We start from the raw sequence: 17,987 nt of genomic DNA on the forward strand, positions 1-17,987 counted from the left end.
ACTACATAATGGATAGGTAAGGAGAGAGAGAGAGAGAGATGTTTCCATCTGCTCTCTAGGAAGAAAGGAAGGATTGTGACTCTGCACAGGAAGTGCAGAAGAGTCAGATCAGGGGTCATAGAGCAGAGAAAGGTAGAACAGTCAGGGAGACCCTCACCAACTACCTCTACTCTCAATGCCCCTCGTGGTCATTAGGATAGTTGGTGCAAAAGGTCAATGCACTGGAACTCCATCTCCATCAGGGGCCGCTCTGGGAAGAGCACCTGCATGCTTGCCCGCAGAAGGTCCCAAGTTGCCTCCCGGGCATCTCCAGAGAAGTCCGAGAGAGAGACTCCTGCCTGCAACCTTGGAGAAGCTGCTGCCAGACAGGGTAGACAATACTGAGCTAGGTGGACCAATGGTCTGACTCAGTAGAAGGCTAAAACTTCTTATGTTCCTAAAAGCTGGAGGAGGGAGGCATGGTTGAGGGCGGCCTGGTGTCTGAACCTGGGTCTGGCAAGGGAGATGAAGAGACGAGCTCCAAGGAGAGCTGTTGAACCAGCGAGAAGCAGCTGGTAACCGAGGGTCTCTATGGCTAGCCCTAGGACAGCCCTTCTCAAGAGCTGGTCTTGTGTTAGCAAGCCTGACTTGTCCCCTTAGCTAAGCAGGGTCCACCCTGGTTGCATATGGATGGGAGACTAGAAACATGAGCACTGGAAGATATTCCCCTAAGGGAATGGAGCCGCTCTGGGAAGAGCAGAAGGTTCCAAGTTCCCTCCCTGGCAGCATCTCCAAGATCGGGCTGAGAGAGACTCCTGCCTGCAGCCTTGGAGAAGCTGCTGCCAGTCTGTGAAGACAATACTGAGCGAGATAGACCAATGGTCTGACTCAGTATATGGCAGCTTCCTATGTTCCTATGAGACACTCAGGCTGGATTCCCCCTCCTCCTGAGGAGACCCATAGGAAGGGAGACCGTGAGCAGCCAGGTGTGCACTCCATCTGCAGAGGCAGAACTTGGGGCTGGCCTGGTGTCTCCTCTGCTACTGGGGGCCTAGGGGTGAGGTCAGGAGCTCGAGGGAAGGGGATGGATCCCCTTTGCTCCAGGACCCCCCAGGGGGAGCAGGCTGGCTCTCGCTGCACTTGTTCTGATGGGTCTGGGGGCATTGCCATCACGGGCAGGGATCCAGGTTGGGGCAGGCTCCTCACGGAGCTGCCCTGCGCAAGATCAGTGTCCAAGCAAACCGTGACATGTGGCAGTTCAGCCAGTGGATTGGCGGTCTGCGTTACTACTCAGACCAGCTGCCCAGACTTTAGTACCAGGCCTGGAGCAGTTGTTCTGCAGAGCCAGCCCTGGCCCCTATTGGCTAACTCCTGGTCACCTGGGCTGGCTGGGTAGATGAGCAGCAGTACCCTCTCTGGCCAGCCTAGGGGTGGCACTGTTGCACCAGCAAGAATAAGCCAGTCACTCCTTCAGCCTGTGAGCTGCCCCTTGGCAATGCAGAGCATTTGCCCCTTAGAGCATCTCTGAATGCTCTCCTCCTCCTGTAGATGTCAACGAGTGTGACCTGAACCCCAACATCTGTCTGCATGGGGAGTGTGAGAACACCAAGGGCTCCTTCATCTGCCACTGCCAGCTCGGCTACTTTGTCAAGAAGGGCACAACAGGCTGCACAGGTAGGTGCGGGTTGGGGAGGGCGGGGGAACTGAGGCCCACTTGAAACCACCATGGCAGCTGTCTTTTGCTCAAAGACACGGGGTGTCTGAAGGGGCTTATGTGGGTGGCAGGGAAGTAGAGGGACCCAAGAAAGGGCTGCGTCTCCCCCTGCTCCTCCTGAGTCGCCCCAAATCAGTTGGTTTTCTTAAAAAGCGGAGGTAATTGGTTATTAGTAGAAGGAAAAAATTACCTTTGAAGTCTTCTTCTGAAGGAGCAAGAGGGTTGGTTAATCCAAGGCTTGACAAACTTGGGTGCCCAGATGTTGTTTTACTTTGATGTCGATGGATATTTATGTACTGCTCTTCAACAACATTTCCCAAAGCAGTTTACATAGATAGATAGATAGATAGATAGGCTCCCTGTCCCCAAAGGCCTCACAATCTTAAAAAGAAACATAAGCTAGACACTAGCAACAGCCACTGGAGGGTTGCTGTGCTGGGGACGGGTAGGGCCAGTTGCTCTCCCCCTGCTATATAGAAAATCACCACTTTAAAAAGGTGCCTCCTTTGTTCAGTTAGCAGAGGATGCTAACAGCTCCCATCATCCTCTACCACAATGGGCAAAGGCCAGGGAGGAGAGCTGGTCTTGTGGTAGCAAGCATGAATTGTCCCCTTTGCTAAGCAGGGTCCACTCTGGTTTGTATTTGAATGGGAGACTACATGTGTGAGCACTTTAAGATATTCCCCTTGAGGGATGGGGCCGCTCTGGGAATGGCACCTGCATCCTCTCATGCAGAACATTCCAAGTTCCCTCCCTGGCAGCATCTCCAAGATAGGGCTGAGAGAAACTCCTGCCTGCCTACAACCTTGGAGAAGCCACTGACAGTCTGTGTAGACCAGACCTGCTCAACTTAGCCGCCCCCCCCCGCACAGCTGTTTTTGGACTACAACTCCCACAATCCCCAGCAACAGTGGCCAATAGCCAGGGATTATGGGAGTTGTAGGCCAACATCTGCAGGAGGGCTGGAGTTGAGCAGCCCTGGTGTAGACAATACTGAGCTAGATGGACCAGTGGTCGGACACGGTCGTATAAGGCAGCTCCCTCTGTTCCTAACAATATCTGGGCAGCCATGTTTGACAGGCTTTGGGTTAGCATATTGGGTGGGCTGATACTTCCTGTCTCTCTTGCCTATTCTTTTCAGTTCTCTTATTATTGTGGAAATAAAATATAGTAAGGAATTAATTAAGACTAAGACAAACACCCCTCACCTCTCCCCTTCCTTAGATATCGATGAGTGTGAGATTGGAGCCCACAACTGTGACATGCACGCCTCCTGTATCAACATCCCGGGGAGCTTCCGGTGCAAGTGCCGAACAGGGTGGCTTGGAGACGGTCTGAAATGCAATGGTGAGTGAGCAGTGTCTCCGGAGCGGGAGGGGGAGGCAATGTTTTTGGGGCTAGCTCAAGTGGACGGCCTGGAGTCGATGCTTCCAGGGTGTTTCTGCAAACCTAGGCCAGCTCCAGAACACATAACAGAATGCAGTATTATTATTTATTGTTTATAGTTATTCCATTGCTGCTTTTCAGTGAAAAGGGTTCCTGAAGTGGTTTCTGTTGCCAAAGGCATGAGAAGATAGGTTCCCTGTCCACAAGGGGCTCATAAGCTAAAAAGGAATGCAAGGGAGATCCGAGGAACAGCCACTGGACGGGATGCTGGGCGGGGCTGAGCAGGGACCGTTGCTCTCTCCCTGCTCTCAGAACTCTGACCGTGACCTTGGGACCCACCCACCCCCAGAACTAGAGAACAAGACCTATATCCAAGACCCTGGGTGATCCAGTGTCACGCCATCTCCTCCGATTCAGAGGAGTCGGGCTTGCAGCATCATTGGAGGCAGAAAAACTGGGCAAGGCCTCTTTAAACAACAGAGCCTACCTCAGGGAAGGGGAGTGGCCAATTTACTGCCTGGGCAGTATCTATAAAAACCAGCAATCTGCTGAAAGCAGCTGCTGGAGCAACATCACTTTTGTGCTGCTGTACCCAGCTCATGCTCAAAGCTGTCCAAGGTGCTGACTATTTCCCCCTTGGAGCTCTTTGAGGTCTGTGTCCACCCTGTATCCCTGGCTCAGTGGAGGCCCTAGCTCAGCCTAGAACAGGATACAGTACCTGCTAAATATCTATGAGACACAACACTCATGTTGTGCTGGGTTGGAAATCCATTTCTAAAATGGAGCCAGTCTCGCCAACACAAAAACTAACTAAAAACCTAGCAGACAGCTACATTCTAACCAGCCACCTGAACGCCAACAGCAAGGGGCCTCCTGGGGGAAGGAATTCCACACTGAGGGAGCTGCTACTGAAAAGGCCCCGTCTCACATGCCAGCCATTCAGTCATCTGACGGAAACAGGATGCAGGGCCAGATCTCACATGGAGAATGTAGTGAATGGGCCAGCTCATGTGGGTGAGGGTGGTTTTTGAAATATGTAGCTCTCAAGTGTGGGGGGGCTTATAGAAAGGACTTAAGCCCCAGCACCTTTCTTCTCAGGAACCGAGGTCAGATTCACGTGCCAAATTGCTAGTGTGTATGTCAGTGCCTTGCTGCAAATGTGCGTACATCAGGTGCATGTGTGGGGCTGTTTGGCTGATATGCATCCTCCCCCCCCCCACCTCTCTGCTCGCCCCCAGACCTTGACGAATGTGCTACTGAGGCGCACAGCTGCAACTTGAACGCCAACTGCCTCAACACCCCAGGCTCCTACCGCTGTGCCTGCCGGGAAGGTTTCAATGGGGACGGATTCTCCTGCTCTGGTAAGATTGCGGGAGTGGAGGGGGAGGGGGGCTTTGGGGTTGGGTTTGCTGCATTGTGGTAGGCATGGGAGGAGACGGGACGGTTTCTACTCTGCCTAGAGCTAGAACTGTAGCATTAGGCACTGCGGGACTCTATTTAAGAGAATGCCTTCTTTGCTATGAACCACACTGCCCATTGAGATCATCTGGAGAGCATCGTCGTCTGCAGTTGCCACCGGCTCGTCTGGTGGCTACTCAGGGACGGGCTTTCTCCATTGCTGCCCCGAGGCTCTGGAACACACTTCTTGATGAAATAAGAGCCTCCCAATCTCTTACAACTTTAAAAAGGGCCTTTGTTCACCCAGGCTTTTAATTAGACAGTGTTTTAACTGTGTTTTAATAGTTTTAACATTTTAAATTTTAATGTGTTAATCTTTTTATTGGCTGTTTTTATTGTTTTGTAAGCTTCCCAGAGAACTCATGTTTTGGACGGTATAAAAATGTGATAGATAGATAGATAAAAACTGGGGAGCCCTGCAAATCGGAGACTAGGGTGCCAACTTTCCACTGCCCAAATAAGGGACACGAGGCAGGGGGTATGTAGGAGTAATTGGGAGCCTGAGTGCTGTATGTGTTTTTTACCCCTTTCAGCTTAAATTACAGTATAACTTACAACTTCGATTGCTTCTTCTTGATATAACCATGGTTAGCCAAACTGGGTGTGATGTCATTTTGTTTCCTAGAAAAAGAAGCATCGTTAGCCAGTAAAAATGGATTTCACACATAAGCCCTGTCTGGTAGTCGTGCCTTGCATGATTTTCATGATCCTGATACCTGGATAATGCGGCGTTAGCCAGCCATTGATGGCTGTTAATGTTTTTGTTAATGTCCCAAATTTGGGACTGTTGGCACCCCTGAGCTCCGTAATATACAGAGAGCAGCACACTGGGAAAAGGCTCTCACGCTGAAGGTTTTTTTGACAAAGTGCCCCCTGCTTGAAAAATAGTGATGATTGTTGTGGCTGGGGATGATGGGAGCTGTAGTTCAACAACAGCTGGAGAGCCAAGGCTGCCCACCCCTGGCCTATAAGGGGTTCCAAGCAGTGTTCCCTCTAGCAGGGATTCCCAGATGTTGTGGACTACAACTCCCATAATCCCCAAACAAAGGCTGTTGCAGTTGTGGATGCTGGAAGTTTTAGTCCACAATATCTGGGGATCCCTGTTAGAGGGAACACTGGTTCCCAGCTCTATGATGCCAAGCCCAGGATAGGGCACATTCCTCTTTCAGGTATGGTGGGAATGTCCTATAATCGAAGATTCTGAGTGTAATCTGCTGTAACAGACTAAGGAATGTGTAGGGTATATGATACCAAGGAATTTAGTTATTAGGACATTTGCAAAGGACAGTTAAGGGAACAAAATGGCATCCTGGCATGTTGTTGTTGTTGTTGTGTTATATATAAAACTTTTAACTTTTCAGCTAAATTACATATTTAACAACAACAACAACAACAACAACAACAACAACAATAAAAACAAACTTTATTTGTTAGCCACCCCATTACAAATTGTTTGCTGGGCAGCTCATGACACAGCATTAAAACATCAAGTAAAAACACATAATACATGAAATCATTACAGGCCAAAAGGGTGGCGGGAGGGGCGGGATACAACATACAATACAAAACAATTTAATTTTTTAAAAATCAGTTTTAGAAATAAAATTTAAAAATCAAAATTTAAAGGGCCTGAGTGAACAAAAAGGTCTTCACCTGGTAGGGATGTGCCCGAAAGTACTTTGGTGCAGGCAGGGGTTGTTCTTTAAGGGCAGAGGAGGGTGCACTCACCCCTACCGCCGCATTTCCCCCACTGGTGCTCTGTTAATTTCAAGCCCGTCGGGGTGGCAGAGTTCCTCCCTGCCGCCCCATTGCCGTCATCGGGCAGAAGTGGCCTGAAGTACCGATCGCGCATGTGTTTGTCGCGGGTGCACGCACACATATGACAGGCGTATGCACAGTCGGTACATCCGGCCACTTCTGGCCGATGATGGCAATGGGATGGCAGGGAGGAACATTGCCACCCCGAGGGGCTTGAGATTAACGGAGCACTGGTGGGGGAAATGCGGTGGGAGAGGTGAGTGCACCGTCCCCCGCCCTTAAAGAACCACCCCTGCCAGTGCCGAAACAGCCCCCAGAGCCTAAACGTTTCAGAGGCCTTTATAATGGCCTCCGAAACATTTCAGCCTCAAGCCTATCACGTGGTATCTAAAAGAACAAAGTTATGAAGTCCGGCAAACCTGGGGAGGCTATTCCATAAATGGGGTGGAACCACTGAAAAGGCCCTCTCCCTGGTAGCCACCCGCCTCACCTCACTCAGGGGAGGGCCTCCAGAGAAGATCTTAAGGTCCAGGTTGGGATATATTATTATTATTATTATTACATTTATATCTTGCTCTTCCTCCAAGGAGCCCAGAGTGGTGTACTACATACTTGAGTTTCTCTTTCACAACAACCCTGTGAAGTAGGTTAGGCTGAGAGAGAAGTGACTGGCCCAGAGTCACCCAGCTAGTTTTATGGCTGAATGGGGATTTGAACTCGGGTCTCCCCGGTCCTAGTCCAGCACTCTAACCACTACACCACGGGGCAAGGCGCTCTCTCAGGTAACCTGGTCCCAAGCCATTAAGGGCTTTAAAGGTCCAGACCTTTAAATATCGACAGCTATTCAAGTTTTATTAGCAAAACCCCTACAAAAAATCCCACTGCTCCCATCGGTTTTAGTATGGAAGCAAAGAATCTGGAACATTATGCTGCAGAAACACCCTGGCCTGGTAGCTTTCCAGATTGCATGCTACCACAGTGTCATGACATATCCCATAAGTGTCCTTCCGTACTGCCTGTGGAATTAACAGTCCCTGCACTGTTAGCAAGGTGCCGTCCACATTTCTGATGCCTTCTTTACGGGTTTTATTGCTGCTTTACAGCTCTATAGCATCACATCTGTGTCGCAGAAAAATAGTTGTATTTGCCCGTTGTAGGAGGCAACGGATTTCAACTACGGTTTTAAACCGGTACCACAAAATGTCACAGTTTACACCACTTTTTGTGGTGTGAAGCTCGCTGTCTGGAAACCACCCTGTTGTAAGAGCATGTGGAATGAGGAGTTTTCAACAGAAATTAGAATTTGTCAATGCCGAGAGAAAATATCTCACAGGGAATTTTAGGTTTGCTTTTCACTTCTTTCATCTCTTTCCAGTTTTCTTTAAGTACGGTAGCTAATAAGCCATTAATAGAATACTGCCGTTCATATAAATATGTTCAATAATTATGTATTGTTTATTAATATTTCTATACCTCTTTTCAACCACAAAAAAGCCCTCAGAGTGGTTTACATGAAAAAGTGAGTAAGAAAGTGGTTCCCTTTCCGCAAAGGTCTCACAATCTGTTTGAATTGTTCTATGATATTTCCTAATTGGTGTTTTTCCCCCCTATGATAAAAGGGGAACAGTACCAGAGTTCCTCTAACAGGGATTCCCAGATGTTGTTGACTCCAACTCCCAGAATCTCCAGCTGCAGTGGCTTTTGCTTGGGGATTCTGGGAATTGGAGTCAACTACGTCTGGGAACCCCTGTTAGAGGGAACACTGAACTAAGGTTGCCATGTCCCCCGGAATTTAGGGTAGCTCCCAGATTTTGGCTCCTCTACCTGGCTACTAAATTCCACCCGGATTTCAAATGCGCTGCCTGGATTGCCCGGATTTTACTCTGGATCCCATCACATGGGAGGGCAGAGAAGGAGGGGAAAGTATACAAATCTGTCCAATAAAAAAATAAATTGAATTAAATGCAAATTAATTGTAGCATAATTTGCATAATATGCAAATTAGGCCACCCGGATTTGGGATGCTTGAATATGGCAACCCTACACTCAACAGTAGTAATAAAAAGTAAACTCAACCCAGGTAGGAGGGAGAAAATATTCCTCCTGGCTTCAGGGCCTCCCTGAGGGCTGCAGTTTTGCCTTTCTCTGGTGTAACGGGCTGCAGAGATCAAAACCCCAGGGTTCGTGGCAAGTGGCCCTCAGGCAAGAAAGGAACTTGGTCTCTTCTCTTTGTGTGCTCCTCCCCAGATGTGGATGAATGTGCCGACAACGTCAATCTCTGTGAGAACGGGCAGTGTCTCAATGCCCCTGGCGGCTACCGCTGCGAGTGCGAAATGGGTTTCAACCCCACCGAGGACAGCAGGGCTTGCCAAGGTAAGTCAGAGGTTCTCTTCACTGTGGGCATCGGGACTCAGCTAAGCATTGCAAGAGCTGAGTTTGCTCACTCAAAACCTTTGCAAGACCTCATCTCCTCTGCAAGCTGATTGCTGAGGAAGAGAGAAGCAGTGTGGCTGGCCTCTGGCCACCTCATGAGTGGGACAGAAGTGAGACTTGAACCCAGGACTGCCTAGGCAGGGATCCTTCGTTCTGGCAATTTCCACACCAGGTTGCCAGGCTATTCCTGTGGCGAAAGTCACCCCGACTTCTTGAAAGGACTTTGAACTTCTTGCAACCTCACAAAGATGGGTGCGGGTAGACGCTTCCATGGGGAAGAGGTCTCCGAAGCACCATTTGAAAGAAATGTGATTTCTTACAGATATTGACGAATGCACCTTTCAGAACATTTGCGTCTTTGGCAGCTGCCAGAATTTGCCGGGCATGTTCCGGTGCGCATGTGATGATGGCTATGAACTGGACAGGAGCGGGGGCAACTGCACAGGTGAGTGGCGGGGGGGTGGGGAGTGCAGAAGGAACATCCAGCGATAGTGATACAGCCCTGGGGGCAGCATCCATCCCAAACTGGTCACCCCTGTGAAGGGAAAGACTGAGTGGAGAGACCAACGATGGTAGAAACGGAACTATGCTGACCTATCTATGTAAGTGTTGACCTTGGTGCCCTTCTCAAAACCTCTGGCCCTACCAGGGACACCCACTGCCATGCCTCCTGACACACACCATCTCCACTGGTTCCTTGTTTCTCTTTGCTTCTGCATCAAGTTTCTAGTCCTCATGCTTAATGTTCCTCAGCTCAGTTCTTCCCCACTGGGGAAAGAGGGGGTCCTTAATGAACTCTGTCCTAACCCTTGACAGCTCCCAGGTTTAGCCAAATCATGCCCATAGCCTTTAAAACAGTGGGTAGAGAGGAACCAACACAGATAAGTACCACCCTTCCCTCCCCGGCCCCCACCATCCTACCACAAGCTGGCCGTGTTGTAGCAAGCATGAATTGCCCCCTTTACTTAGCAGGGTCCACCCTGGTTTGCATTTGAATGGGAGATTACCAGTGTCCCCTCTAACAGGTATTCCCAGATGTTGTGGACTACAACTCCCAGCATCCCCCTCTGTAACAGCCTTTGCTTGGGAATTATGGGAGTTGTAGTCAACAACATCTGGGAATCCCTCTTAGAGGGACCACTGGAGATAGGTGTGAGCACTATAAGATATTCCCCTTAGAGGATGGGGCCACTTTGGGAAGAGCACCTGCCTGCTTGCCTGCAGAAGGTTCCCAGTTCCCTCCCTGGCAGCATCTCCAAGAGACGGCTGAGAGAAACTCTGATGTGGAAATCCGTCTTTGGAGGCTGATTTAGTAAGTGGAGGCAACATCATCCATCAGGTTCAAAGCTTTATTCAATAATTAAATGCTAGTTGGGTATACCTCTACAAAGGCAGGCACACCCAGGGCTTCAAGCCAGCATATTATATAGGAAAAATGATGTATTACTCACAGTCTAACCACCCTTCCTATAGCTGATTTCCCATATACGGCACAGTTTATCCTTCAGGCCCCGCCTTGCCCACTCCCTTTTCACTGGCCTACTCACAGTCAGGCCTGCTCTTCTTCATCAACTCCTGCCTGTAACCTTGGAGAAGCCGCTGCCAGTCTGTGCAGACAATCCTGAGCTAGATGGACCAAGGGTCTGACTCAGTATATGGCAGCTTCCTTTGTTCTATTTTGGTTTCTTTCCCCCCTGCTCATCTCCATCCCCCCCTCCTGCCCAGCCCTTTGGCACACTCTACTCTTGCATCTAGTCCTGATGTTTCCAGCTCTCCTTGTGTCCTGTTTCCCTTCACACCTCTTCTCCCTCCCTCTCTCCTTCAAAACCTCAGTACTTTTTGACCCATCTGGTCTACCCCCCCCCCCATCACTTGGCTACATCTCTCTAAGCATTTTGCTTCCGGGTACCTTGAGCGGCATCTCCTCTTGGAAACTGCTGCTGCTACTACTAAAGTTGTGCCGTCAAGTCATTGTTGACCTCTGGCGACCACAGAGCCCTGTGGTTTTCTTTGGTAGAATACAGGAGGGATTTACCATTGCCATCTCCTGCGAAGTATGAGATGATGCCTTTTAGCATCTTCCTATATCGCTGCTGCCCGATATGGGTGTTTCCCATAGTCTGGGAAACATACCAGCGGGGATTCGAACCGGCAACCTCTTGCTCCCTACGCAAGTTACTTCCCCTCTGCACCATTAAGTGGCTTTGCTGCTGCTACTACAACAAATATTTCTATACCACATTTCAAGTTTCCAAGCGCTTTATATAGAACAAATAAACAAACAGGATGGTTCCCTGTCCAAAAGGGCTCACAGTCTAAAACGGTCCACCATGCACACAACCCCCCCCCCACTTCCATCTCTCGTCTGGTCCATCTATCATAGATTGCAAGCTTCTATACAGGAAAAGCAGGACAAAATTACACATTGCCTTAAGCTTGCCATTAAGAGACAAGCTGAAAAACAAATATGTCTCCCCTCCACCCCCACTTCAAATAATGCAGATGCTGGGGTGGGGGTGCAGATTGGGAATATGGTGCATGGGAACGGGGCTGTTAATACTTTCCCCTGCCACTAACATGTAGCCTGGCCCTGGGTCGCTCATGTCTGTACTTGGTACATTCTGTTGTTGTTGTTGTTGTTGTTGTTGTTGATGAAATGCTTATATACTGCTGTTCAAGGGGGGAAAGTTCTCAAAGAGGTTTACATAGCACGAGGAACAAGAAAATGGTTCCTTGTCCCAAAGGGTCTCACAGCCTAAAAAAGGAACCCGAGGGAGGTGCCAGCTACAGGCCCTGAGAGAGGGATGCTATGCTGGGTTGCTCTCTCCCTGCGAAATAGAAGAGAAACGCCACTTGAAAAGATGCCTCTTTGCTCAGTTAGCAGGGGTTAGAGATGTCAGTGTGGCATTCTCTGGGCTCAGGTTTGGAAATGAGTTTTGAGGTTTCAAAATCCCCTCCCCCAGAAGGGATGAGGTCTCAAAACCATGCTTCTGAGCCAGAGCTTGAAGAAATTGAGTCCTCCCTACCAGTTTTCCAACCCCCCCCAAAAAAATTCAACCTTTATTTGTGCCAGTGTTAATGAGGAAGGGGGCCTCTTCCACACACACACACACACCGAGGCTATTCCTACAATCAGTCTTATGAGTGGACCCTCCGGAGCGGAAGTGAAAAGCCACCTCTTGGCTCCGGGAGTCTCTCCAGTATGCCCTGTGTGCTTGCGCAGGGCATACTGGAGCTTCCGGGGGGCCGCGCGGCCCTTGATCCTCCCAGCCCCCGCCAGCTCCGTCACGGAGCCAGCAGTTGTGTGGGTGGCCACTGTGGCCGCCCAGAGCAGACTGGCTGGTTGTCTGCGTGGAGAGCAGGCTTAGCCCGCTCTCCTCACAAACCCCATGGAGGTTCTTCTCCGTAATCGTGAGAAGAGCCTCCCCATTGCTCTGGCTTATGGTACACCTCAAGTGAAGTGTGTGGACTGTTTTCCTCTTCTCCTCATCCCTCCGGCTCTGCTAAATGGAAAGAAAGGTGTGGAGGTTGGGAGTTGTAGTCTTTGCTAGGATTGTGACCATTTGTGATAGCCTCTTGCAAAGACTATAACTCCCTTCTGTCCCCACATATTGCTTTCTTGCCAGTCAGCAGAGCTGACCAGATGCAAAAGGATGGGGGGAAAGCTGTTAACACCACACACCTTCCTCTTGGTGTGGGACCCACCAGAGATCCCCTTGCCACTGCTGCCCAGGTAAGAAAAGAGCACGTTTGTGGTGGGCAGTGAAGGTTGGCAAAGAGGGGAGGATGTTTGCTGAGCCTCATATTGGCACAGACACTCTTCGACTTTTCCCTTATTGTTTGGGGAAGGGGTTGGATTGTGTCCAAGCCGATTCAAAAGAGGGGCAGAACATTCACCCATTTCTGCTGAGCACCTTGCTGGCAGTGACATCCGTGCCCTTTCCCCCTTCAGACATCAACGAGTGTGCAGATCCGGTGAACTGCATCAACGGGCTTTGTGTTAACACCCCTGGCAGCTACCTGTGCAACTGCCCTCAGGACTTTGAGCTGAACCCCACAGGAGTGGGCTGTGTAGGTAAGGGAGATTCTGGCTACGTGTGTGTATGGAGTGAGGGTGGATGGGAGCAGTAGCAATTTCAGGTCTTGCATAATCTGGGTCCCGGCACTACAACCAGACATGTGCTGGCACCAGTTTCATGAAGCAGAGGTGGAAGGACTGTTCACACATGACATTGTCTGGGCGTACAGTTATCTATAGATGTGTATGTATTCTCCTGAGAACGACTGGACAAAGCAGTCACTGCAAAAGAGAACATGGGGATTGGATCCCTTCCGGTAATGAGAACGGGGTTGGATCAGAAGACCTCCAAGGTCCTCTCTCAAATTCTAAAATGCTAAAAGATTCTAAAACTCTAAAATTCTATGGAACTATAATGAAACAGATTTAGGCTGGACATTTGGAAGAATTTCCTAACTGTATAAGTTGCTGGGACAGTGGAACAGCCTGCCTCATGCATTGGTGTGCGCTCCTTCTTCACTAGAGCTTTTCAGACAGAGCCTGAATGGCCACCTGTCAGGAGGGGGGTGGGACTAGAAGACCTCCAAGGACCCTTCCAACTCTAACATCCTACAGTTCTCAGTCTCACACTCTTTCTCTCTGTGTGTTCACCATTTTCTTTCTCTCTTAGACACTCGCGTTGGGAACTGTTTCTTGGATACTCAAGACCGGGGCGATGGCGGGATCTCGTGCAGCGCGGAGATTGGCGTGGGCGTCACCCGGGCATCTTGTTGCTGCTCGCTGGGCCGGGCCTGGGGGAACCCTTGTGAACTCTGCCCACCAGCCAACACCAGTGAGTTGGAAGTGTGGATCGGCACACCTGTATCCACAGGCAGGATATCTATAGCCATGGGAGATATATATAGATATATAGAGATATATATATAGCTATCTCCTGCCTGCTCTGACCACTCTTGTCATGGGAAGTGGAAGCAGAGAAAGGGACAGCGGAAACCCTGAGTGATCTGAAGGTGATACCTTCAGTGGTGCTCTTTGGACCAGACTTCCAGTCCAAAGTCTGGTGCCATGCATGCCTGGAGGTCCTCCGGATGGAGGGTCGGGGGGGCCTCCTCCAGACAGGCAAGGGCGGAAGGGGGAGAGTAGCAGGACTGTCTATGCAACATGCAGTATGTGCAGGTTAGTGGGAAATGTCTTATGCAGAATTTATTCTAAAAATCCCGCCACCCCCACAAGTCTCCAGCTTCCCTGAGCATGTTTTGGTGTAATGAAATAGTGCATTCGGCTAACATAAGTGGCAGGACTGTCCATGCAAAATGTGGTATGTGCAGGTCAGTGGGAAGTATCTTATGCAGAATTTCTTCTAAACATTGCATCTTATCTTGTAGCTAGGGCAGGGGGAGGTCTTGAGGTTCAGGCTCCAAAATTACCTAGGTGCACCTCTGGGTACCTTCAAGCGGAGAAAAGGATAGTGGAAACCTTGAGTGATCTGAAGGTGGTCCCATAACGTTAAGCCTCACTTATTAAAACTGCCCCCCCCCCAATTCACCAGTTAAAAGCTTTAACTAATTAAACTGCTGATGAAATGAAACCAATTCAGGTTTTTCACTGAACAGAAAGCCCTCTAGAAGAGGGTATAGTCTGGGACAGAGAGAGTCTTTCCTGGCCTCTAGTAACTGTATTCTGTGAGATTGTGACTGTAAGCAGATCCTACCCACCCTCAAAGAAAACACCATTATGGTTCCGATTCATGCCACTCAACAAGCTGCTGCTAGCTGTGAAAGAAGAAAGAGAGGGAAATGGGCGGGAGGTGAAAATACATAGGAAGGGAGGAGGAATAAATGTATGTACAGACAGGAAAGAAGGTAAAGTGTATAGGAAGGATGAAGGAAAAATGTAAAGGCAGACAAGAGGGAGGGAGGGAAGGAAGGAAGAGCAGCAGAAGGAAGAGGGTACAGACAGGCAATGTGGATAAAAGAAGGAAAGACTGTGAAAGGGAAGAGAAATGATAAGGGAAAGAAAGAAGGAACACCAAGTTTTAAGTGCAGGATCAAGTCAAAGGGAAATATTCCCTTTCTTGAAGCACATCAATCACATTAAAAGAAAATGGGTGGATGGGGCCCACAAAACCCCCAGCAAAAGTGGTCTCGCCCTTTCATCTGTCAGTAACCCACCTCTTGCTCTGCAGCGGAATACAAGACTCTGTGTCCAGGGGGCGAAGGCTTCCGGCCCAATCCCATCACGGTCATTTTGGAAGGTAAGCAAAGGGTTACCTCCCCCCCCCCCGCACTCTCTGAGCCTCTTGTGGCCTTGTAGGGTCCCCGGTGAGGCAAGGACACCACAGAGGTTCTAAAATGGAATTTTGCACAAGTTTGGAATTTAGCCGAGCTTTTGGAACTCAATACTCATACTTAATTTTGTTTTTAAAAATGGCTTCAGGGGCACATTTAACAAGCCAGATGGATAAATAGATACATTTTAAAGCGCTCGTGTTAATGTAATTAACTATCAGATTTTTTTTGTTTCTCTACTGAGAAAGAACATAGAGCTAGAGAGACAGCGACCTTTATATCAGAACAATCTATTAAAATGTGGCCTATTAGATGGGTCATTCTAATTGGGAATTAGCTTCATGCTGGTCTTTGATTAAAGATGACTTGGTTAAGATTGATGTCATTTACATGTACTTTGCCTTGGTAATACACCACATGTTGTTGTTGTTGTTTTTTAAAAATAAAGTATTTGATTTGAGAACTTTGTCCAAACTTGGAAACGATGCAAGAAAATATAAGAATAAAATTTCAAATTTCTGTTTTTCCAAAGAAGTTGCTTAAAAATATTTAGAACATAAGAAACATAAGAACAGCCATGCTGGATCCGGCCCAAGAAGGCCCATCTAGTCCAGCATCCTGTTTCGCACAGTGGCCCACCAGATGCCGCTGGAAGCCACAGACAGGAGTTGAGGGCGTGCCCTCTCTCCTGCTGTTGCTCCCCTGCAATTGGTACTCAGAGGCACCCTGCCCTTGATGCTGGAGGTGGCCCACAGCCCTCCGACTAGTAGCCATTGATAGTAGCCATTGATAGACCTCTCCTCCATGAAGTCATCCAAACCCCTCTTAAAGCCATCAGCTGCTTCCTTGGGGAGGAGCCATACCTCAGTGGCAGGACATCTGCTTTGCATGCAGATTGTTCCGGCTTCAGTCCCTGGCAGCATGGGATTATCTCTTCCCTGCGAAGAGAGAAACTCCTGTTTGAAGCCCTAGAGAGTTGCTTCCAGTCAGAGTAGACCAGGAGGTCATTCACGCAAACAAAAACTGTGTTCTAACTGGGTTGGGGAGCTGGGTGTGCTCCCAGTTTTCGGTTGTGTGGAAGCAAGGGAGGAGGAAAATCTGAGTAGAAGTGATTGAGGCTCTTCTCACGATCGGTGAGAAGAGCCTGGGGAGGGTTAGTGGGGAGAACACGAGCAGTCGGTCAGCTCCGGGCGGCCAAACCGGCTGCCCACACGACGGCCAGCTCCATTACGGAACCAGCAGGGGCTGGGAGGATTGGGGGCTGCGTGGCCCCTGGAAGCTCCAGCATGCCCTGCGCGAGCGTGCAGGGCATGCTGGGGAGACCCCCGAACCAGGAGGCTGCTTTTCAGCCTTCCGGTCGGAGGTCTACTCGTGTGTTGCTGCGGTGCAGAGCCATGCCGTGGCAACTCACAATCAAAAAGCCTGGGTTAGCGGAGCACTCGTTCCACTAACCTGGGCTTAGGGGAGGGTAGTTTTAGCGGGTGACCCACTTTCATGAGACCGGGCTTGGCTGCGAGCCCGATGGTTCTCACACGGGCATACAAAATCGGTCTAGGCTCCCTCAGCCTGATTTTGTATGACCGTGAGAATAGCCTCATTGTCTGGAAGCAAGGTAGGAGGAAAATCCTCCTACCTTGCTTCCACACCATCACTTCTACCCAGGTTTTCCTCTTACCTTGCTTCCACACAACCAAATATTGGGAGCACACCCAGCTCCCAAACCCGGGTAGAACACAGTGTTTGATTGTATGAATGACCTCAACACTGAGCTAGAAGGACCAAAGGTCTGACTTGGTAGAAGGCCAGAGCACTGTTAGGCATGGACCTGGGGCCAAGGTCCATGTGCCCACTCTCCTAGAGGGCTCCATAATTTTTCCCAAGAGAAAAATGAGATCCTTTTATATTTCCAGAATGTCTTGGCCTAGATTTTTGAAACTTGGCTCTGTTGTGGGACAAGTTAGCCAGACTCTGTGTATTGATTTTGCCTTGGCAGAAAATTACAAAACCTACTGGAACTGAAGCCCCCTGTGGACCATCATTCCACCCTCATATGAAGGATTCTGACCTTTGCCTTCATGAAAAAAGTGCGACATGCCGCGCCCCCCCCCTTTGTTGGCCAGACCTTTATATTTCCATAATGGCTGGGCTTGTTCTGAAACTGGGCACACATGTAGCCCAAGATGGCAGCACTCTGTGAGGCTATTCCCACGATCAACAGAAAGTGGGCTAGCCCACTTGCCTTCGATCGTGGGAACCACCAGGCTTGCAGGTGAGCCTGGTGCTCCCTGCCCCCTGGGCTCGGGGATCTCTCCAGGATGCCCCGCGCACTCATGCAGGGCATCCTGGAACTTCCAAGGGCCACATGGCCCCCGCAGCCCCCGCCAGCAATGTGATGGAGCCAGCAGCCATGGTTGACCGATCCAGCCACCCAGCTACGCATCTGCAGGGAGAGTGGGCTAAGCCCGCTCTCCCTGCAGAACCCCATCAGGTGCTTCGCACGTGTCATGTGAAGCGCCGCTGTGTATTTTAATTTTTTATTTCAAGGAGATCGGTCAATCCTGTGATTTTTAATGAATTTCCCCCTACTGCAGTAAAGCCGCCTGAAAGAGTTATCTCTTTCCATAGCGTACTTCACACCTATTGAAAGTGGAATTGCTACATCTGAATAAACATGTGGGGTTTTTTTTTTTTTAACAAATGCACTATTCTTAAGTTGGTTTGTGATCTGAAAAGTCTGCATGAGAACTGTGAAGCAAGGGGCATTGTGGTCTTAATTTTCTTTCCTTAGGAATGCACTATATGTCCAAGTTGGTTTTGTGTTTGAACTGTGGAGCAAGAGACACATGTTGTGTCCCAGTTAGTTTGTGAATGGTCAAGAAGTTGTGTGAATCCATTGAGGCTTGCGTAGCCTTTTTTTTTTTTTTTTTTTTAAAGCACTCTGGCCCAGATCTAT

General features: G+C 49.4%; 1 protein-coding gene across 2 annotated transcripts in view; it reads left to right on the forward strand.

Moving 5' to 3' along the window:
- Positions 1 to 17,987, forward strand: part of FBN3 (fibrillin 3) — a 235,163-nt gene that overhangs the window by 153,129 nt on the left and 64,047 nt on the right. For both annotated transcript variants that reach the window (XM_053298377.1, XM_053298378.1), the window contains exons 32-39: positions 1,528 to 1,653; positions 2,918 to 3,040; positions 4,318 to 4,440; positions 8,543 to 8,668; positions 9,051 to 9,173; positions 12,681 to 12,803; positions 13,417 to 13,578; positions 14,932 to 15,000. In XM_053298377.1, coding sequence (XP_053154352.1) covers positions 1,528 to 1,653; positions 2,918 to 3,040; positions 4,318 to 4,440; positions 8,543 to 8,668; positions 9,051 to 9,173; positions 12,681 to 12,803; positions 13,417 to 13,578; positions 14,932 to 15,000 — 975 coding nt within the window. The remainder of the gene's footprint in view (positions 1 to 1,527; positions 1,654 to 2,917; positions 3,041 to 4,317; positions 4,441 to 8,542; positions 8,669 to 9,050; positions 9,174 to 12,680; positions 12,804 to 13,416; positions 13,579 to 14,931; positions 15,001 to 17,987) is intronic.

This window comes from Hemicordylus capensis, chromosome 2, assembly GCF_027244095.1.
Source record: "Hemicordylus capensis ecotype Gifberg chromosome 2, rHemCap1.1.pri, whole genome shotgun sequence".
In the NCBI taxonomy this organism is placed as follows: Eukaryota; Metazoa; Chordata; class Lepidosauria; order Squamata; family Cordylidae; genus Hemicordylus; species Hemicordylus capensis.